General features: G+C 50.4%; 1 protein-coding gene across 1 annotated transcript in view; it reads right to left on the reverse strand.

Annotated features, from left to right (window-relative positions):
* The window catches only part of NEMF (nuclear export mediator factor), a 66387-nt gene that overhangs the window by 6089 nt on the left and 37234 nt on the right, over window positions 1-23064 (reverse strand). Inside the window, exons 20-29 of the mRNA XM_015425608.1 lie at window positions 20587-20644; window positions 19213-19271; window positions 14866-14986; window positions 11686-11956; window positions 10378-10420; window positions 10247-10296; window positions 7930-8080; window positions 5183-5260; window positions 4635-4820; window positions 1807-1839 (exon numbers count right to left, since the gene is read on the reverse strand). Coding sequence (XP_015281094.1) covers window positions 1807-1839; window positions 4635-4820; window positions 5183-5260; window positions 7930-8080; window positions 10247-10296; window positions 10378-10420; window positions 11686-11956; window positions 14866-14986; window positions 19213-19271; window positions 20587-20644 — 1050 coding nt within the window. The remainder of the gene's footprint in view (window positions 1-1806; window positions 1840-4634; window positions 4821-5182; window positions 5261-7929; window positions 8081-10246; window positions 10297-10377; window positions 10421-11685; window positions 11957-14865; window positions 14987-19212; window positions 19272-20586; window positions 20645-23064) is intronic.

The following is a 23064-nucleotide window of genomic DNA, read 5'->3' on the forward strand; positions in this document are numbered from 1 at the left end:
GATGAGACTCCGCACACTTAACCACCACACCAAACTGGCTCTCTAGGGGAGCAGAGGAGAAAGAGGCCAAGTCTGGGGAGGGAACGAGGGGGAACGGTCGCCTGGCGCTGTCCTTCTCACCACCACCACCACCACCCCGGCCAGGGCCGTGTTGCTGGCTTGCTCCCGTGGTGCTGACTGTCTCCTTGGTACGACTGCTGTGTTGCAGAACTGCGTTGATCGCTTCCGAAGCTGTAGAAAGCCCACTGGGCAAGACGTCCGAAGCAGGCAGTGTGGAAGAAACTCCAGGAGCGGGAACCAAGAGCTCGGCTCGAGTCTGGCCGCAGCTTAGAGACCAACAAGATTCGTGGGGGATGAGCTCCCGAGAGTCGAGAGAGCTTTGAGGATCTTGTCGGTCTCCAAACGGCTTGCCGGACTCAAATCCGGCTCGTCTACTGCAGGCCGACATGGCTACCCTCTGAAGTGATCCTCACGGAAGAAAGGAAGGGGGAATCTTGGCATGACGCTGCAAGCCAAGCGGGAAGGGGCCATCTCCTCGATCCCACAATCTGGGACTCTGCCGCCTCGCCGCCCCCGCCGCCAACACCCCCAGGTCCGAGCTTCAGCAATAACGTGGCGCCTGACATTTGCCTTTTGTTATGAAAAGCTTGGTTGTTACTGAAGCCGGCTCGCAACTGTGCTTATAAAAAGCATGTATGAACCACTCAGACGCCTGCGATCTGTGCTGGGTGGGTGTGCACTTCTAGCCCTTACGACTCCAAAGATGCGCTGGTGTCAGCTATGCTGCCATGGGGGTTGGGGAGTTCATTCTGTGTCTTGGTAATTGTTATTGCATTCCTATCCCTGCTGTTCTGCCTCTGCTGAAACGCTTATCTCTACAGATGTGCAGGAGGATGTTGTGTTGTCTGGAGGACTCCTATGTACTGTGAGAGACTCCTGGTTCTCAGCTTTAGAAACCTGACGGTTGCCTGACTTATCCAGCACGCGGGAGGGTGCCTAATTGGCCCATGCCATGGGGTGGGTGGGTGCATAAAAAGGTAAAGGTAAAGGTTCCCTTGCTCAAAAGCCAGTCGAATCCGACTCTAGGGTTGCGGTGCTCATCTCCGTTTCCAAGCCGAAGAGCCAGCGCTGTCTGAAGACATTTCCGTGGTCATGTGGCCGGCATGACTGAACACCAAGGTGCACGGAACGCTGTTACCTTCCCACCGAAGTGGTACCTATTTATCTACTTGCAATTTCTTGCTTTTGAACTGCTAGGTTGGCAGGAGCTGGAACTAGAGACAGGAGCTCACCCCGTCTTGCGGCACCCGGGTCTTGAACTGCTGAACTACTGACCTTCCACAGCCTGCAGTTCAGTGTGTTAACCACTTGAGCCACCGCAGCATACGAACACCCTATATCCTATTATGCTCTATTGGTTGCCGCCATTCCTAACAGTGCCTGTGTTACTGCATCTATAGCTTTGCAATAAAAGTATAACCGTTCCTGAATGCGTGTACTTCGTTGTGAGCTGTGGGTTCTGACAGCTGGAGAGCGCATGGCTGCTACTGGCCTCTCAGAGCCTGGGATCTGCAGGTGGGGGTTCAGCACTCTCCCCCCGTGCCTGGCACAGACACAGAACCGATGACGCAAAGAAGAACGCAGAGCTGCTTATGTGCCCAGTTTATACTTCAAAGGATTTCGGGGCTTTTTGGTCGCAAGGGCTACCTGGGGAGGAGGGCAGGAAGCCAACTGAGATGGGAACGCCCTGTGCTCCCAAGCTAGGGTTCGGGGAGACCTCGTGCCTTGCCGAGGCTGCATATTTACCTCGCTGGCGTGCTGATCTTGGTCCTGCTCCTCCTGTGATGAAAGCACACAAAACGGTCAAGGAGAGAAAGAAGAAGAAAAAGAGACTGGATTTACATCCTGCCCTTCACTTGTAGTCTCACAGTGCCCAGACTCCTTTCCCTTCCCCTCCCCACAACAGACACCCTGGGAGGGAGGTGGGGCTGAGAGAGCTCTTTCGAGGACTGCCCTTGAGAGAACAGCTCTGAGACAACTTGTGACTGACCCAGCGTCACACCAGCAGCTGCAAGTGGAGGAGTGGGGAATCAAACCCGGTTCTCCCAGATTAGAGTCCGCGCTCCTAACCACGACACCAAAGGGTGCAGAGAAGCCTGGCTCGAGGGGAGTTCCTCTCTACCCCAAGCAAACAGTCCGGGAATCCAGGCCAAAAGCCAGCCCGCCCCTCCCCCAGCCAAAGGGAGACCTCTACCCCCACCGGCTCTCCACACCCAGCAGAGGGCCCACCACATAGAGCCCCCGGCAAGCTCCCGTGCACAAGCTTTCCCACAACACAAGAACTGCTTGTGGGCACGCAATGAAATTGCTGAGAAGTCAGGTTAGAATGGATAAAAGGAAGTCCTTCTTCAACCAAAGAGTGATTAACACTTGGAATTCACTGCCACAGGAAGTGGTGGCGCCTACAAGCATGGACGGCTTCAAGAGGGAATGGGATAAGCATATGGAGCAGAGGTCCATCAGTGGCTCTTAGCTACAAGTTATAGATAGGGGCTCTCAGTCTGGGGCAAGCGATACTCTGTCTTCTTGGTGCTTGGCCGGGGGAGGGGGGAACAGTGGGAGGGCTCCTAGTGTCCTGGCCCCACTGCTGGACCTCCTGAGGGCCCCTAGTGTTTTTGGCCACTGTGTGACCCAGAGTGTTGGACTGGATGGGCCACTGGCCTGATCCAACACTGACTTCTCATATGTTCTTAAGGTTTTGAGAGTCAAAAGGTCAGATGAAGGGAGCGCTGACTCTTGAAAGCTCATCTACCAGAAATCTCATCCACCAGAAATCCACTCCATGAAATTGCTGAGCGGTCGGGTTAGAACAGATAAAAGGAAGTCCTTCTTCACCCAAAGAGTGATTAACACATGGAACTCACGGCCACAGGAGGTGGTGGCGGCTACAAGCATGGATGGCTTCAAGAGGGAACTAGATAAGCATATGGAGCAGAGGTCCATCGGTGGCTATTAGCCACAAGGTACAGACAGGAACTCTTGGACTGGGGCAAGGGATGCTCTGTCTTCTTGGTGCTTGGCCGGGGGGGGGGAACAGTGGGATGGCTTCTAGTGTCCTGGCCCCACTGCTGGACCTCCTGAGGGCACCTGGTATTTTTGGCCACTGTGTGACACAGAGTGTTGGACTGGATGGGCCATTGGCCTGATCCAACATTGACTTCTCTTATGTTCTTAAGAGGGAATTAGATATAAAGTCTAAAGTTAAAATAAGCATATGGAGCAGAGGTCCATCAGTGGCTATCAGCCACAAGGTCTAGATAGGGGCTCTGGGGCAAGGGATGCACTGTCATCTTGGTGCTTGGGGGGGTCAACAGTGGGAGGGCTTCTAATGTCCTGGCTCCACTGCTGGACCTCCTGATGGCACCTGGTATTTGTGGCCACTGTGTGACAGAATATTGGACCCTGATCCAACACTGGCTTCTCTTCTGTTCTTATCGTGTTCACAACTGCAACAAGGGCAAATGCCCCATCCCGCCTCACCACACGGAAGCCGTCGCCGGCATTGGCAGGCAGGCTCTCCCCACCCCTGTGATCCAAACTTTGCATCCCTCCACCCACCCCTGGCAAGGTTAAAGCCACCTCCGTTGCTTTGGCCGGGCGCCTGGGAAGGGGACGTGGTGGACACAGGCCTGTGCGTCGGTCACCTTCCTCGGTCTGGCCTGGATGAGGGCCTGCCCATGAAGCCCTCTGGGGAGGCCCGAAGACATGGGGGGTGGGGGGCCCCCGGAGGGAGCAGAGTGGGGCCCCAGAGCAAGGGCAGGGCTCCCCCTCCGGTGCAAAAGGCCAAGACCAGTGAATCACTCACAGGTCGCCAGCAGCCCCTCCTGCCCAGACATGCGGAGCCTAAATGAAAACATCCTTGTGGGGCGCCCCCTGCTGGCTCACCTGGAGCTCAGCAATCTTTAGCGAAATATTATGTTTGTGTAAAGGGCTGTATTTGAACTTGCTTTTATACACGCATAAAACCTTAATTCATTCTAAATATAAGAACAGAAGAGAAGCCAATGTTGATCAGGCCAATGGCCCCTCCAGTCCCACACTCTGGGTCACACAGTGGCCAGAAATACCAGGGGCCACCAGGAGGTCCACCAGCAGGGCCAGGAGGACTCCAGAAGCCCTCCCACTGTTGTCCCCTGAATACACTTAACTGAAGATCAATTTACTGAATACACTTCAGTAAATTAAGTGTACTGAATACACTTAATCGAGGATCAATTTAAAATGATCAGGTCATTTTTACAATGGATGTTATCAAGAACGGTAAAAGAGCAAATTGTGTTTAGGGGACTCTTGGGTGATAAAGGTTGATAAGGGAAGTTCACTGAAAAATCATCACTCGTATTGAATGGATTTAATGGAAGAGTAAGTTTAAAACTTCAAGGCAAAGACTTATAGCAAAACAATAAGAAAGGATAAGGGACTCTGTATGCCAGTTTATAAATTTTATATATAACTGAAGACATATCTTAGAAAAAAATAGTAGAGTGTTTAAGCAATGCTTAAATAGAAGTAAAACATATATTGTTAAAGTATAGAGTTGCAAGAACTAGAGCTGGCTATACGGCAGCATTTACCTTCTCATCCGGTTCCTCCTCCAGAGCACCGTCTTCCAACTCGATGTGAGCTCCCTCCTTGACCCTGGCCGTCTCCGTCGCCCTCTGGCCTGCCCTCGGCTTCTGGGGCGGTTTCTTGGCGGTGTCGTCTTTCGTCTTCCCTCTCTTGCCTTTCTTTGGCTTCTCTTCTTTGACCGGCCCGGCAGACTGGATTTCGGCAGAAGAAGATGACGAAGAGATTGGATCTATGCCCCATGGCCTTTCACTACCCAAAGGAGTCTCAGAGCAGCTTACAGACTCCTCTCCCTTCCCCTCCCCACAACAGACACCCTGTGAGGTAGGCGGGGCTGAGAGAGCTCTGACAGAAACGGCTCTGTTTCAAGGACAGCTCTGAAATAACTTGTGACTGACCCAAGGTCCTCCAGCAGGTGCGAGTGGAGGAGTGGGGAATCAAACCCGGTTCTCCCAGATTAAAGTTAACCACGACGCCAAACTGACCAAAGAGGTCAGAATCCGGGACCTGACACACAACTCGCAACCCGACGAGCCGAGAGGTCCAGCCTCCTTACCCCCAGCAGTTTCATGATGAGCTCGCGGTCCTCCTCGTCCTGGTCTTTGTACTTCTCCTTCATCTTCTTCAGCTTGCTCTGGAGAAAAGAAGGGGCAGCGGGGGAGGAAGCTTAGCAAGAGATGCAAAGGAAGAGCGGTGAAAGCCGGTCTCCCTGGAGATGTGTGGCAGGAACACCGCCCGCTGCAAACATTCCCCCAACGCTACAAACTCATTGGTTACAAACTCATATGTCACTTTGACAGGCCGGGCCACCGTGTGCCATAAAACGTAATGCCAGGTATCGGAGATATAAACTCTATAAAGGACACAGGCAAACTCAATCAACGATATCATTTTTTACTCAAAATACAAACAGAAGCAATTTACTCCTAGCAGTGAAAGCAACCGATTTACAGGGGAGCCCACAAAAGCCCCAATAGATGTATTTAATCATCCCCCTCTGTTTAGCGCTGAAAATACTGATTGCCCTGTATATAAGAGAACAAAATGGACCCCGGCCCTTTCGACACCGATTCAGCACTGGATGCATAGTGATATTGGGATGCAACTAAACCAAAAGCTATCCTGTACTAAATCGCTAACAGAGACTCTCTTAGTTTATAATTCTATTGTTGATAAACGCAGTGGTTTTGCCCAACCGTTTGGCTGTAAGTCTGTGAAATGCTCAACTAATTCCTGGTTTGATGCTGCATGCCACCTAGCTAAAAAAGGTGACCCTAACCACTTAGAGAACTACAGACCCATTTGTCTCTTGTCTATTCTAGGGAAACATCTATGCCAAACATCTTCTTAAGAAATTATCTGAGCGGATGACTTCTCACAATTTACCAGGGAGAGAGCAAATTGGGTTTGTAAGAAACCACCCTACTTTACATCACTGTGCAGCATTATATTTTTTAGCTGAAAAATATCTTTGGCACCCTAGAGGCAAGCTAAACGTTGCATCTATTGATCTCCGTAGAGCCTTCGACTCAGTGGATGGACAGACTCTGTGGGGAAAATTACACAAATTGGATCTTGAGGAGGGGAGGTACAGGGGCGTGTGCCCCCCCACTTCATTATGGAAAATAATGGCAGCCCCGCCAGAAAAAAATGTTTTGCCCCACAAGCCGCAAAATCCTGGCTACGGGCCTGAGGGAGACCAACCAGACCAAAGGGAGGGAAGTCGGCCTGGTATAGCTTGACCTTGTCAAATCTCGGGAGCTCAGCAGGGTCGGTACCCGGAAGGGAGACCACCAAGGAAGGCTTTGCAGAGGAAGGCCGTGCCAAACTACCTCTGCTTCCCATTTGCCTGGAAAGCCCCTTGCTGGGGGAAGCTAAGCAGGTTCGGTACTTGGATGGGAGACCACCAAGGAAGTCTCCGCAGAGGAAGGCCGTGCCAAAATACCTCTGCTTCCCATTTGCCTTGACAGCCCCTTGCTGGGGGAAGCCAAGCAGGGTCGGTACTTGGAAGGGAGACCACCAAGGAAGGCTCTTGCAGAGGAAGGCCGTGCCAAAATACCTCTGCTTCCCATTTGCCTGGAAAGCCCCTTGCTGGGGCCACCATAAACTGGGAGCTAAGCAGGGTCAGTACTTGGAAGGGAGACCACCAAGGAACGCTCTGCAGAGGAAGGCCATGGCAAACCACCTCCGCTTCTCACTTGCCTTCGAAGCCCCTTGCTGGGGTCGCCAGAAGTCAGCTGTGAACTGACACCCACTTTAAAGTTGGGTATGTTTAGCCTGGGAAAGAAAAGGCTTAGAGGGGACATGATTGCAGTCTTCGAGTATTTGAAGGGCTGTCATGTAGAAGATGGAGCGGATCTATTATCTCTCGCTCCGGATTGCAAGACTAGATCTAATGGGTGGAAATTATAAGGGAGTCAATACCGGCTAAATATCGGGAGAAACTTCCTAACTGTCAGAGTGGTTGAGCAGTGGAACAGTCTGCCTCGGGAGCTGGTGGAGGCTCCTTCGCTGGACGTTTTAAAGGAGAGGCTGGACAACCATCTTTTGGGTAAGTTGTAGGTATGTAGGGCTATCTTTCGGCTGTGCTCCTGCAGAGTGCAGGGGGCTGGGCTAGATGACCTGCAAGGTCCCTTCCAACTCTAACATTCTATGATTCTATTCTCTCTTGCGCCAGATTGCAAGATTAGATCTAATGGGTGGAAATTACAAGGGAGTCGTTACCGGCTAAATATCGGGAGGATCTTCCTAACTGTGAGAGTGGTTGAGCAGTGGAACGGACTGCCTCGGGAGGTGGTGGAGGCTCCTTCGCTGGACGTTTTCAAGCGGAGGCTGGACGACCCTCTTCTGGGTATGTTGTAGGTAAGTAGGGCTATCTTTCGGCTGTGCTCCTGCAGAGTGCAGGGGGGTTGGACTAGATGACCTGCAAGGCCCCTTTCAACTCTCACATTCTATGATTCTTCCAATGAAACATAGCCCAAGAGACACCCAACTCCACCATTATTGCCTGTGCTAGTTATATATATATATATATACGACGAAGGTTGAGATGGCCGAGGTATGTAGTTGTGTAGGGCTATCTTTCGGCCGTGCTCCTGCAGAGTGCAGGGGGTTGGACTAGATGACCTGCAAGGTCCCTTCCAACTTTCTATGATTCTGTGAAACACAAACCAGACCAAGATCCACCTCGGTATTCCGCAGCACAGCCAACCCCTTCTGCCCCTTGGCAGGCAGGCGGAGAGACTGCAGAAGCTGAACGGGGCAGACAGATGTTTAGCTTGCCAGCTAGGCAATTCTGCCCACCTTTTGCCGCCTTTTGACCGGCTGCTGGGGGGCTGTGTTCTTGTTCCCCCCGGGAGGGGGCGGGAGCTGGGCCTCTTCCTCCGCCTTTCCCCTCGGAGGGTCCGAATCGTTGCCGGGGTCACTCGGTGGCTGCTGCTTCTTCTTCATCTCTCTGAGGAAAGACAGAATTCGTACGCTTTTCAGGGACTCCAAACAGGCACCAGACCTCCCTGACAGTTTCCAAATGGGACTTCAAACAGGGAGAAAAAGGAAAACGTCTGCTAGTCGTGATATGATCACCGTGACATTCGACAGTATGATGAACTAGGAGGAAGGCCCGTTGCCGGCCAAAATGCAACGAGCTTCTAGCAGAGGGCTTAGGTGAGCGTGGCGTCGTGGAGGAGGCGTGCTCCCCCCACTCCCGGAGCCCCGGACGCGCGCAAGGCGGCCCGCGGCCCCTGACCCACCTGGAGGCGTGGAGGAGCGCGGGGCAGAGTGCGCGCCGGTCCCCACCGAGAGCCACAGGCAGTCGGGGGCAGGACAGGCCACCTAGAGGCCACACCATCGCCAGAGCCAGCCCACGGCTCCTGACCAATGTTCCCTCTAAGCTGAGTTAGTGTGAGCTAGCTCACAGCTTTTTAGCCTCCGGCTCACACATTTTTGTCTTAGCTCAGGAAGGATGGAGCTCCAGAGCAAACCAATTTCTGCAGAAGCCAAATCGCTCGCTCACAATTTGAATGCCCGTAGGTCACAGAGTAGAATTTTTGCTCACAAGACTCCACAGCTTAGAGGGGACCTTGCTGCTGACAGAGGCAGACTGAGGGAGGGGCGGAGTAGCGTGGGTCTGGGCGAAGTAGCAAAGGCTGGCGTCAGGGCAGCAGGCGGCGCACCGCTGAGGCCGGATGAGCCGCCAGGGCGGGGGAGAAGGAGGCGAGAAGGCAGGGCGCCGGGCGAACGAGCCCTTTCGGCCACCGGAGCGCACGCTGCCTCTGCCGCCTGGCAGCTTACTGAGGCGGAAAGCCTGGGCTGGGAAGGATGGGTGGAAGGGTGTTGACAACACAAGGGCACGCAGTCACCAATGGATGGCGAGACCCTGCCAATGCAGCCACCAATGGATGGCCAAGACCTTGTGATCGACAGGTCTTCCTGGCCAAAGCCTGTGGGAGCGTGTTCCAGGACTCACATGAAACGAGCTTTATATATAAGAGAGATGGTGGTCAGTCTAGAGCGGGGTTAGGCTGCTCCCCTTAAAGAAAAGGGTGGCACCAGCAATCCCTGATCTGCTCCGACCACTGCCCCGTACTGCCTCCTCCGACAGCCAAGCCGATTATGTGTCTTGTCTTCTGACGAAAGAATGGTGCCGGCCTCGCAACAGGAGCACTTCTGGCATTCCCCAGTCACTTGTGAGCTTGTTCCTTGGGCCTCACTCTTGGCTGAGAAGCTGGAGGCTCCCGACACGTGAAGCAGACCTATTCTGAATTGGACCCTCGGTCCATCCAGGTCAGCATTGTCTACTCGGACTGGCAGCCGCTCTCCAGGGTTTACGGTGGAGGTCTTTTGCATCACCTACTGCCTGGTCCTGTGTTTAACTGGAGACACTGGGGATTGTGCTTGGGGCCTCCTGCATGCCAAGCAGATGCTTTGCCCCTCCCAAAACACACGTGAAGCTGCCTTCTACTGAATCAGACCATCGATCATCAAGGTCAGCATTGTCTACTCAGACTGGCAGCAGCTCTCCAGGGTCTCAGGCAGAAGTCTTTCCCATCACCTCCTGCCTGGTCCTTTTTAACTGGAGATGCCGGGGATTGAATCGGGGACTTTCTGCATGCCAAGTAGATGCTCTTCCACTGAGCCACAGCCTCTCTTTTCAGCTCTCAAGGGTCTCAGGCCGAGGTCTTTCCCATCACCTGCTGCCTGGTCCTTTTAACTGGAGATGCCTGGGATTGAACCTGGGACCTTCTGCATGCCAAACAGAGGCTCTGCCTCTGAGCCACGGCCCCTCTTTACAGCTCTCCAGGGTCTCAGGTGGAGGTCTTTCCCATCACCTCCTGCCTGGTCCTTTTAGCTGGAGATGCCGGGGATTGAACCTGGGGCCTTCTGCATGCCAAGCAGAGGCTCTACCACTGAGCCATAGCCTCTCTTTTCAGCTCTCCAGGGTCTCAGGCGGAGGTCTTTCCCATCACCTGCTGCCTGGTCCTTTTAACTGGAGATGCCGGGGATTGAACCTGGGGCCTTCTGCATGCCAAGCAGAGGCTCTGCCATTGAGCCACGGCCCCTTCCCTATGCAGCAGCAGCAGCAGCAGCAGCAGCAGCAGAGTTTGCCGAGGTCCCTGCTTACCTCCTCTCCTTGGCTGAGAGATGCCTCCGGCTCTGGGACTTCCCATCGCTCTGCAAATGGAAAGAAAATCAGAAGGGCTCTTCCTCCAGGTTGGCCAGCAAGCACTGCAGTCGTGTGGGCAAAGGACTTACTACGCTCGCGGTGTCCTCTCTGGGAGCCGATTTCAGCTGGGATCTGCAACAGGACAGAGAGAGCATTGGACACAGACACTGTACCCGAATATCTGCACCCCAGTCATCCCTAGAGGTGTAACATTTCCTGGAATTTTGAAGCCACAGGGAAAAAATGGGAGGGTTTTTTCCATCCCCCCCCCCAAATTTGCGTGGTCTTGGCACTATAGGACCTGACGTTTTGCCAGTAGCTGTGATTGGCATCCTCAGAGGTATAACACAGAAAGACGGAGTACTCTCTGTGTCAAGGTGAGAAGAAAAATGGCAGGCAGGTAATTTGTATCTACTTAGGAAGGTGGGGCAGGGCCGAGTCATTATCTTGTAGGAGTTCCCCAGGCTGTGAACATGCTAATGGAGGAGCTTTCCTGAGGAGGTTCTTTTGTATATGGATTGTTTCCTGAGGTTTCCTGTTACAAATAAATTACCTGCCTACCATTTTGCTTCTCGCCTTGACACAGAGAGTACTCCACCTTTCTGCGTTACACCTCTGAGGGTGCCAGTCACAGCTGCTGGCGAAACGTCAGGTCCTAAAATGCCAAGACCACGGTCACACATCCCGGAAAATCTACAGCAACTAATGAACTCCAGCCGTGAAAGCCTTCGACAACATATTGCAGGACAAGGTGTTTCTTACTGGGGAAAAAAATCATAGGAGGGTGTGTTTTTTCAATACTCTCCCAAATTTCCCAATTTTTCCACTGGAAAAAGCCCTCAGGCCTTTCCATGTTATTCCTTCGGAATGCAAAAACCCTTAAGCATTTTAATAATTCTTTTTTTCTTATTCATTTTTTTATTTGAAAGACATAACAAACACAAAAGAGGGGAAGTTATTCTTACAATTCCTTCTTGACAAACTCATGCCTAATTTAACATACATTTATATATTTCAACTTATATCATTATGTATATCGCTTGCAAATATATCAAAATTGTACTTTATATATCCTTAACAAGTGTTAAATGTCTACATAAATTACTTATTGTATTCTTCCAACCAAATGTGGTTTCTGGCTGTCCTTTCAAAGTTAGAGTTAATTTGTCCATTTCTACCACGCATTTTAATTATTCTTAGGAGGAAAATATTTCACAGGAGATTTTTTCCCCCAAAGCTCCCCCAATTTTTCCAGTCTGCTCAGAAAAAAACATGGAGCCCCCTCCCCCCAAAAAACTTTTCCGGATTTTTTTTCCTGGGCCTTTACACCTCTAGTTTCCCCCCTCCCAAATGCTGCCCTCCTTCCTTTTCCGTGCCCTCCTGCCTCATTTCATTACCTTTGGGACTGCAGGTGTGAGAGATCGATGGTCGTGTCTGGAAAACTGATCTCCTCCTCCTCCTCTTCTTGGGCCTTCTCGGCTGGTTCTTCAGCCTCTTCCTCTGAACTGGGGTTCTCCTCACTGGAGGACCCCTCTGAAGCCATGGCATCCCCTGCCCCATCCTCGCCGACCTCCGGAGACCGCCCTTCAACCGAGTCTTCCCCCTTCTCCGCCTTCTCCTTGGCCTCCCCTCCCTCGTCCTCATCGCTGCTGCTGACGTCGTCTTCCTCTGGAGCATCGGGGAAGACAGTTTGCAGAGAAAACGTTTCGTGAACACTCAAAAAGGGGGGAGGGGAAAAGACTGCAAACTGTGCCTTGGACTTAATACTTGGAGTGAGAAGAAGAAGAAGAGGAAGAGGAAGAAGAAGAGGAAGAAGAAGAGGAAGAAGAAGAAGAGGAGGAAAAGGAAGAGGAGGAAGAGGAGATTGGATTTATACCCCGCCCTTCACTACCCAAAGGTGTCTCAGAGCGTCTTACAAACTCCTCTCCCTTCCCCTCCCCACAACAGGCACCCTGTGAGGTGGGTGGGGCTGAGAGAGCTCTTGACAGAAACAGCTATTTTTCAAGGACAGCTCTGACAGAACTATGTCTTGCCCAAGGTCATCCAGCAGCTGCGAGTGGCGGAGTGGGGAATCAAACCTGGTTCTCCCAGATTAGAGTCCGCACTCCTCAGCATTCACGACAAAGGGAAGGGCCAGGGAAGGAGGCAGCAATCAGACTCAGGAGGGCCGGTGACATTTCGCAGCTCTGCAGGTATGTTTTTGCCTTGCTGAAGTTGCAGCTGGGATCCTCAGTCACCTTTTGGAAGTAAATTCCACTGAAAAATCAATGCCTTGCATGAAGAGGAAGAAGAGATGGGATTTATACCCCGCCCTTCACTACCCAAAGGAGTCTCAGAGTGGTTTACAAACTCCTTTCCCTTCCCCTCCCCACAACAGGCACCCTGTGAGCAATGTTCCCTCTAAGCTGTGGCATCGCGTGAGCAAAAATTCTACTTTGTGAGCTACTGGCACTAAAATTGTGAGCGAGTGATTTGGCTACAGCATAAATTAGTTTGCCCTGGAGCCATCCTTCCTGAGCTAAGGCAAAAATGTGTGAGCCGGAGGCAATATACCATCTAGATTAATTTAACTGCCGCCAGCACTTTTTATTTATAAAGTTTTTATTCGTGTGGTTAAATATTTGTGTAATTTTAATGTATTTATGCTTTTGTGGAAGCCGCCCTGAGCCCACTTGAGGGGAGGGTGGGGTACAAATTTGATAATAAATAAATAAATAAATAAATAAATAAATAAATAAAAAACTGTGAGCTAGCTCACACTGACTCAGCTTAGAGGGAACACTGCCTGTGAGGTGGGTGGGGCTGAGAGAGCTCTCTCGAGAAAAGAGAAACAATGATGTTGCCGACAGTCTAGAATGTTGTGGGATAAATTTTGCTGTCTCTCAGATTTCAGGAAGCCCATTTTTAAAAAATCGGCCACTTTTCAGGCTTCTTCACAACTCCTTACCAAAAGGAGGAATGGATTCACTTTCGGCGTCTGAGTTGGCCCACTGTTTCTCCCTCGGCCTACAACTGTCCTCCTGATCAATGTTCCCTCTAAGCTGTGGAGTCCTGTGAGCAAAAATTCTACTCTGTGAGCAACTGGCATTAAAGTTGTGAGTGAGCGATTTGGCTGCTGCAGAAATTAGTTTGCTCTGGAGCCATCCTTCCTGAGCTAAGGCAAAAATGTGTGAGCTGGAGGCTAAAAAACTGTGAGCTGGCTCACACTAACTCACCTTAGAGGGAACACTGCTCCTGATGGTGCTACCTCTAAGCCAGTTTGGTGCAGTTGTAAAGAGCTGCAGACTCTAATTTGGAGAACCGGGTTCGATTCCCCCCCTCCTCCACATGAAGCCAGCTGGGTGACCTTGGGCCAGTCACAAGTTCTCTCAGAGCTGTTCTCTCAAGAGCAGTTCTCAGTCAGAGCTCTCTCGGCCCCACCTACCTCAACAAGGCCCCTGTTGTGAGGAGAGGAAGGGAAGCGGATTGTAAGCCACCAAGTGATTGTAAGACTGCAAGTGAAGGGTGGGGCATAAATCCAATCTCTTCTTCTTCTTCCCTTAAAGGGAAGTGCTGTGGCTCACTGGCAGAGCATTGGCTTGGCATGCAGGAGGCCCCAGGTTCCGCCCCCAGTGCCTCCAGCTGAACGAGCCAGCTGCAAGATAATGGGAAATACTTTGCTCTAAGATCCTGGAGAGCAGCTGCCAGTCTGAGTGGACAATACCGACTCTGATGGGCCAAGGGCCTGATTCAGTTTGAAGCAGCTCCGTGCGTTCTTGTATTATACAGGAGGGGCCGTGGCTCAGGGGCAGAGCTTCTGCCGTCCATGCAGAAGGTCCCAGGGTCAAACCCCGACGTCTCCAGTGAAAAAGGACTGGCAGTAAGGGAGGTGAAAGGCCTCTGCCTGAGACCCTGGAGAGCGGCTGCCAGCCTGAGAGGGCAACACTGACCTAGATGGCCCATCGACAGACCAAAGGTCTGATTCAGTATAAGGCAGTTTCACGTGAGCTGGAATAGGTTCCTTCCCCAAAAAGCCTCCATGAAAAGACAGGGCGAATGCATGGCTTTATTGAAGGAAACCCTGTCTACGTTTAACACATGACTGTGCCCTGCGTTTGATCAGTGCACGCTTCCAGGGGTCATTTCCTGCAGGAGCGCACAGGAGTGGCGCTCCGGCAGTAAAGAGCCCAGTGGGCGGGCACATGCAACAAGCCCCACCCCCTGCTCCCAGCAGCCCTCAGCCAGAGCAAGAAGCAGGCAGGTAAGTTGCAGAGCCCCTCCACAGCCCCACGGCCCAAAAGAGTCCAGTGGCACCTTTAAGACCAAGTTTTATTCAGGTACCAGCTCTCCCTCCTCTGCGAGGACAGATCTGCACGTCCCCCCCCCCAATAGCTAGCAATCCAAAACAGTCCAGTGGAGCCTGAGCGGTGGGTGTTGCCTTCTTCTGACACACTTCCGGTGATGTCAGGGGGTGTGGCATAGGCAAATAAGTTACGCTAATGAGTTATGCTAATGAGCTCCTGCGCCTCTTTTTCTACGAAATGACCCCTGCGCGCTCCCAATCTAGCCCTTCGAGCTCAGCCTTTTCGCAAGCGTACCGAGGGGTGCCGTTTCTTCGGCTGCCAGCTCACTGGTGCTGGAGGTGACGGTCTCCATGTCTTCGTCCTGCACTTTGACCTTCCGCTCACCTTTGTGTCTCCAAACGCAAGAGTCGTCCGCCTGAAGGAGGAAAGAGAAAGGTTTGTTTTCATCCGAAAATGGCAACCCGGCAATCACCAGTCATGGGAGGGACCAGAAAGGATTCCTGAAGCATTTACACACACAAAACGTATTGGCCTTCTGTACTGGAATTACCACTGCGTGCTGGGAAGGGCGAGATAAAAATCCAATCAATCAATCAATGAACGGGTGGCAGCTACAAGCATAGACAGCTTCAAAAGGGGGCTGGATAAACATATGGAGCAGAGGCCCATTAGCCACAAGGGATCGAGGGAACACTCTGTCTGGGGCAAGGGATGCTCTGTCTTCTTGGTGCTTGGGGGGGGGCAACAGTGGGAGGGCTTCTGGTGTCCTGGCCCCACTGGTGGACCTCCTGATTGCACCTGGGTTTTGGCCACTGTGTGACGTGGAGTGTTGGACTGGAAGGGCCATTGGCCTGCTCCAACATGGCTTAAGAACATAAGAGATGCCAATGTTGGATCAGGCCAAAGGTCCATCCAGTCCAACACTCTGTCACACAGTGGCCAAAAATACTTTTCTCCATTTCTCACAATACAAGAACTCATGGGCACTCCATGAAATTGCTGAGCGGTCGGGTTAGAACGGATAAAAGGAAGTACTTCTTCACCCAAAGAGTGATTAACACTTGGAATTCACTGCCACAGGAAGTGGTGGCGGCTACAAGCATGGACGGCTTCAAAAGAGAATTAGATAAGCATATGGAGCAGAGGTCCATCAGTGGCTATTGGCCACAAGGTATAGATAGGGGCTCTGGGGCAAGTGATGCTCTGTCTTCTTGGTGCTTGGGGGGGGGGTCAACAGTGGGAGGGCTTCTAATGTCCTGGCCCCACTGGTGGACCTCCGGAGGGCACTGGTATTCTGGCCACTGTGTGATACAGAGTGTTGGACTGGATGGGCCTTTGGCCTGATCCAACATTGGCATCTCTTATGTTCTTATGTTCTTAAAATACCAAGTGCCATCAGGAGGGCCACCAGTGGGGCCAGGACTTTATGTTCTTATGTCTGGGGCAAGTGATGCTCTGTTTTCTTGGTGCTTGAGGGGGGGGCAACAGTTAGGAGGGCTTCTGGAGTTCTGGCCCTACTGGTGGACCTCCTAATGGCTCCTGGGTTTTGGCCACTGTGTGACAGAGTGTTGGACTGGGTGGGCCATTGGCCTGATCCAACATGGCTTCTCTTATGTTCTTATGTCTGGGGCAGTGATGCTCTGTTTTCTTGGTGCTTGGGGGGGCAACAGTTGGGAGGGTTTCTGGAGTCCAGCCCCACTGGTTGAACTCCTGAGGACCTCTGAGTTTTGGCCACTGTGTGACACTGAGTGCTGGACTGGATGGGCCATTGGCCTGATCCAACATTGGCTTCTCTTATGTTCTTTTAAAAATCATACATAATCAATTTTAATATCATCACGTACATTGCAATCGTATGAAACAATATTCAGTTTGAAAGTCAGCCGACATACATTCATTTGTAGCTAGCAGACCACACTATTTTATGCTTTACTCTCTACTACTAAATTTAAATCCCTAATTAAAGCTTGCCAACTCTCTTCTCCATACCTGATATTCCCCAAACAATGCAGGGCAGATGGCTTTACCATTCACAAAGTATCATAGACTTTTAACACAGCCATTCTTTCTTATTAGGCAGGCGCTGGGTCGTCCAATACCTAGCAAAAAGTATTCTTGCCACTGACAACAAATTTAGCACCATCCAGCCTCCCATGAGCAACTGGGACAATTTCAGTGCAATTAAGTAAAAAAAAAATTCAGAAGAATCATGGTCCAGATTTCATGAATAACTTTAGGAACCATTTTCCAGAAAATCTCCACTCTGCCACACCCTCACCGGGTATGCTGGGCCAGCTTTTTCCTATAGACTAAACCAACATCTATGACTTAAAGGTAAAGGTTCCCTTGCTCGAAAGCCAGTCGAGTCCAACTCTAGGGTTGCGGTGCTCATCTCCGTTTCAAAGCCGAAGAGCCAGCGCTGTCCGAAGCCGTTTCCGTGGTCATGTAGCCGGCTTGACTAAACACCAAGGCGCACGGAACGCTGTTCCCTACCTATTTATCTACTTGCAATGTCTTGCTTTCGAACTGCTAGGTTGGCAGGAGCTGGAACTAGAGACGGGAGCTCACTCCGTCATGCGGCAACCCGGGTCTCGAACTGCCGAACTACCGACCTTCCACAGCCTGCACTTCAGCGTCTTAACCACTTGAGCCACCGCAGCTCCTATGACTTACTCTGTTGCTAAGTTTAGATAGCCCGCTTTCATTAGATCTTGGAAGCTAAGCAGGGTTCGCCCTGGTTAGCACTTGGATGGAAGACCACTAAGGGAGTCCAGGGTTGCTACACATAAGGCAGGCTGTGGCGTTCTCTCTTTAGGGAGGACTGGTTTTCCCTTTAAGTGTGCTCTTTGCTTCTGTAAACGGGGTAGATTCGGCTGCCACCAAGAATTTAAGGATTTCCAAACCTTCTCTCTGTTTCTTTTGCTGGTAAAGTGACCTAGAGTCGGGGGCTGGATCTATGTGGTCCTGAGGAAAGACAGAACTAAATTCGGGGATAAACTTGAACAAGAGATGATTTGTTGAAGTAAGAACAAGATATGAGGTTGGTTATTCTGTAACTATCTTGGATAAAGGGATATTTTCATGTCTGTCAAATGTATCACACACACAGTCTTTTTTTCCCTTTACTTTTTGTTTGTTTTGACACTCAGTTCCAACATACACAGGAGTCACTCTTTCAGTCAGCCACTCAGGCTAAGGACATATATATTCTGCACTCTTTAAGAACTCACTCAGAACTAACTGAACACTCGCTGACTTAACTCTCTAACTGAACAATCCCAACCGATTTCCAACTGTCTCTCATAACTGACACACCCACACAGATTCACTTCAAAAACCCCTCCCACACTCTGTCATCCAGCAGTCACAGCACATCTGTCTCTCTCAATCACTCTAGTCCACTAACCATGCACTCCAACCAAGCATTTAAAGGCACACACATACTCATAAAACAAGGAATCATTACACAGGCAATGGCAAATCACCTCTGACTGTCTCTTGCCTTGACCTGAATGGCCCAGACTAAACCCTGATCTCATATGTGGGAAGTTAAGCAGGGAGGGTCTGAGTTAGTATTTGGATGGGAGACCACCAAGGTAATCCAGAACTATCTAGACTTCCTTGGTGGTCTCCCATCCAAGTACCAACCGGGGCCAACCCTGCTTAGCTTCCGAGATCTGACGAGATCGGGCTTGCCTACGCCATCCACGTCAGGGCAGTAGTATTTACTTTACTATACTCAGAGCGAACCCTATGCAATTACAGAGAGGTACCTCTAGCTAGGAGACAGAGGACCTGGTCCTAGGTAAACTGATTAGATGCCCAGGGTCCCCTAAGTGCATGACTACTTCTGAATCAGCAACAAACACACGGGAAACACGGCAAAGTTAGACAAACGTAAAGAAACACCGTGTTTAGAACAAAACACACTCTACTAATATCCACTTGTGTCTTCCTATATTGATTTAAATAGAGACCCTGGTGTATCTTATAAATATTCATATAGTACAAAAACCTAAAGAACATTATATATCTACTAATAGAAAAGTCCACAGCTACAGAGACCTAGCCCAATGCTGTAGACCAGTGTTCCCTCTAAGCTGACTTAGTGTGAGCTAGCTCACAGTTTCTTAGCCTCCGGCTCACATATTTTTATCTTAGCTCAAGAAGGAGGGCTCCAGAGCAAACTAATCTATGCAGTAACCAAATCGCTCGCTCACAACTTTAATGCCAGTCGCTCACAAAGCAGAATTTTTGCTCACAAGACTCCACAGCTATCTTGCTCCTGATATGAGACTGATGCAGGCTGCAACAGTCGTAAATGATGAGAGATGCAGCAGGCTGTTATATTCTCCACAAAAGGTGATTCCGCAAGCATCAAAGCAAGCAACCAGGCAAAAACTGCGTGTTTCGACAGATTCTTCTTCAGGCAGACTTATTTTCCCTGGAACTAAAGCTCACAGTGCTACAGTGCACAAGTCAGCAATTCTATAGAGGGCTTCTCCGGTTCTCCATGAATCAGGCGTGACCAGAGACCTCCAAGGGAACCACCGTCGAGGGGGGCACCGACACAGTCCTCTAGTACGGATTATCCCATCGCCTCCCAAAATAAACAGAAGTCACCAACTGAAGGCACGATACCTTAAATAAGAAGCTGAAGCCCATCATCAGATAGGAAGGAGGGAGGAAATTCTTTTTCCCTGGAAAAGGAGAACACAGGATCAAGGATATGCGCATTCCGTAATTCTGCCCAGCAATGGCGGAATTTGGTCCTGGGTACTGAACCGCGTCCCCCCCCCCCACCTTAGAATCTCTGCCTGCCACGACACAAATCAGAATGGCTGGGAACTTTTGGGTGACAGGTCTCACCTTACCTGCGGTGTGGGGCTGCTGCCTCCTTGTTGGGACACGTGATTTGCACGCATGGCACAATGACATCGCCGGTAGTGACATCATCACGCTAAAGCCATTGTGTGGCAACGCTCTAGCGTTCAGGGCAAAAACTCTATGGTAACCATAGAGTGTCCCCCACACACACACTGAATACTAGAGCGTCACCATGCAACAGCCCCAGTGTAGTATGAATGGGAATATAAAGATTTTCATATATAGGTTTTTTCTTCTTGATTGTTCATATTCATATTTCTCTGGTTTTTATAGATTTGTTCTTTAAGTAATATTTTATTAGGATGTTAGAAAGGCCTGTTATATAGAAGGCTTTCCTCTTGTAGGTTAACAGACAACATAATAGGTACAAAGTTTATGATTCTGTAGTTCTTAGGGCAAACCTTTCAATGCCTGGGTCAGATAAGATTTTAATCTGATATGAAGAATCCTTGCCCATTATCATTTAGGTTAGGTTAAGTAAACACTTAGTTTGACGTAGATATGTTTCTTTATATCTGGCCAATCAGAGGATTATTACTCAAATTACCACTGTCTTTTGTAAGCAATTATGCTGTTTGAATATTGTTTTCTTGATTATGTCAGTCCATGTATAAAATATCATGTATTTCCTGAATAGGTTCAGAATATGCTCAAGAAGAAGATGAAGAAGAAAAAGAAGAAAGTTGTCAATTGTTGGTTAACTATTTGGTCTAATTGTTTCCCTATTAATTGAGGCATTTTTCCTGATTATGCTGAGAAGAAAGCAGTCAGTTTTGATGGGTCCTTTGGCCTGTTTTCCATATTTCATTACAATAAAATACAAGAACTTCCTCCTCATTTTGACTTCATTTTTGACATGGAATCTAATATGTACAACACAAGTGAGATGACATCACTACCAGTGAAGTCACTGCATCAGCGGCATCCCCGTGAGACACTGCTGTCTGGGGATAGGGCTTCCCCTGCCGGCCAGCTGGTAAGTGGTGGATTGGGGCCCCTGAAATTGGGGGGTCCCCTGGCCCGACCGGCGGGATAACAACCCTCTGAGGACTCCAGCCTGTCTGCCCCCAGGGAGTTTTGCCTGGCAGGACCTGAGGAAGGGGCACCTGAGCCCCAGGGAGTCCTTACCTCTAATCATGAAGCTTCCAGTGGTCAGATACTCTCCAGTGGGGGCAGTTTTAGACACCTGCAAGGAATTTAGCCAGAGATGTTAGAAACACAGGGCTGGGAGGGGTCTCCAGGGGTCATCCAGTCCAACCCCCTGCGCAACGCGAGAAATTCACAAATACCTCCCTCTCTCCACTCCCCCAGTGGCCCCTGCTCTGTGCCCAGATGTTGATGAAACACGTTGTTATTTGCTATGGTGATTAGACAAAGACACACAGAGAGAAACACCCATGAAGGCTACGGCCATTCCCGGAGGCTGGCAAAAGCCCTGCGTCTGACAACCAAACCAGTGGTGGGGACAGGAGGAAGGGCCTTTTCGTTGGCGGCCCCACGAATATTGAGCAACCTCCCCGGGGAGGTGCGCCTGGCCCCCTTTACTTTCCATCGCTAAGGAGGCAGCTGAAGGCGTTTTTATTCAGGGCTGCACTTGATCAACGCACTCCAAAATCGTAATTTTAAATGTTGGTTTTATGTAGGGCTGCATTCAGCAAGGTTTACGAGCTGCCAGTGTTCCCTCTAAGCGGAGTGAGTGCGAGCCAGCTCACAGTTTTTTAGCCTCCAGCTCACAGCGTTTTGCCTTTGCTCGGGAAGGGATGGGGCTCCAGAACAAACTAAGTTATGCAGCGGCCAGATCGCTCACTCCCAACTTTAATGCCAGCAGCTCACAAAGTAGAATTTTTGCTCGCAAGACTCCACAGCTTAGAGGGAGCGCTGCTAGCTGCCCTGAGGTGGTTTTAAATGTTGGCTTTCATGTATTTCATTTTGTGTGTGTTTTATCTGTGCTGCGAAGCTGCCTGGAGTGCCGTAAGGAAGGAAGACGCCTAATAAATGCGTAAGACAAAACAAAATAATCAGAAATTTTAAAAACCTAAAAAGAAAAGAAATACAAGAAAGCAAAATAAACCAGGTCCGGCCAGGATGACCACCTACTTCTCACAGACATATCCCACCTGGGAGCTCTTCCCAAAGGATGGGGTACATATGTCGATGAACACTGTCCCCTGCTTGACATAATGGTGCAGAATATGGTAGCATCATGCGACTTTCAAACCACATGTGTAGCGAACACACGTCAGGTGAATGCCTGCTAGAAGCAGAGAACACCTTCGTGCCATTAAAGGCTCCGAGGTAAAGGCTCTAAGAGAGCGCAGAAGAAGAAGAAGAGATTGGATTTATACCACGTCCTTTACTTGGAGTCTCAGAGCGGCTTTACTTGGAGTCTCAGAGAGCCAGTTTGGTGTAGTGGTTAAGTGCACGGACTCTAATCTGGGAGAACCAGGTTTGATTCCCCACGCCTCCACTCACACCTGCTGATGTGACCTTGGGTCAGTCACAAGCTCTGGCACAGCTGTCCTTGAAAAAGAGCAGTTTCTGTCAGAGTTCTCTCAGCCCCGCCCACCTCACAGGGTGTCTGTTGTGGGGAGGGGAAGGGAGAGGGGTTTGTAAGCCGCTCTGAGACTCCAAGTGAAGGGCGGGGTATAAATCCAATCTCTTCTTCTCTTCTTCTTCTTCTTACAAACTCCTTTCCCTTCCCCTCCCCACAACAGACACCCTGGGAGGCGGGTGGGGCTGAGCGAGCTCTTGACAGAAACTGCTCTTTTTCAAGAACGGCTCTTATCAGAACTACGGCTTGCCCAAGGTCATCCAGCAGCTGCAAGTGGAGGAGTGGGGAATCAAAGCAGGTTCTCCCAGATTAGAGTACACGCACTTAACCATGACACCAAACTGGCTCTCTGAGAGAGCGCAGAACAGTACGTTTGACTGTCCGTCTGAAGACATTTCCGTGGTCATGTGGCCGGCATGACTAAACACCAAGGCACACGGAACGCTGTTACCTTCCCACCGAAGTGGTACCTATCTTATCTACTTGCAATTTCTTGCTTTCGAACTGCTAGGTTGGCAGGAGCTGGAACTAGAGATGGGAGCTCACTCCGTCATGTGGCACACTCGGGTCTCGAACTGCTGAACTACTGACCTTCCACAGCCTGCAGTTCAGCGTCTTAACCACTTGAGCCACCGCAGCTCCTGTACATCATTACAGCTTCTATATTCTTGGTTTTCTACACTAGCTGTAACCCCTCAGTTTTGTTAGTTGGCCACTGTGTGAGACAGGAAGCTGGACTAGGTGGACCCTCACTGGTCTGATCCAGCAGCCATCTTCAGATGTTCTAATGAAGACTTTGGCTTCTATGCCTTCCAGAGGAACATGCTGGCCACTGTGCAAGAGCAGGGCCAGACTAGATGGACCACCCATATGATCCAGGAGATGTCTTCTTATGGTCCTCACTGGCCTTTAACTTATACCCTGGAAGAGTGTGTTGGTCTTTAAGGTGCTCCTTAAAGCCAGTTTGGTGTAGTGGTTAAGTGCGTGGACTCTAATCTGGGAGAACCAGGTTTGAGTCCCCACTCCTCCACTTGCACCTGCTGATGTGACCTTGG

The sequence above is a fragment of the Gekko japonicus genome, unplaced genomic scaffold (assembly GCF_001447785.1).
Source record: "Gekko japonicus isolate JY-2015 unplaced genomic scaffold, Gekko_japonicus_V1.1 scaffold961, whole genome shotgun sequence".
Taxonomy (NCBI): domain Eukaryota; kingdom Metazoa; phylum Chordata; class Lepidosauria; order Squamata; family Gekkonidae; genus Gekko; species Gekko japonicus.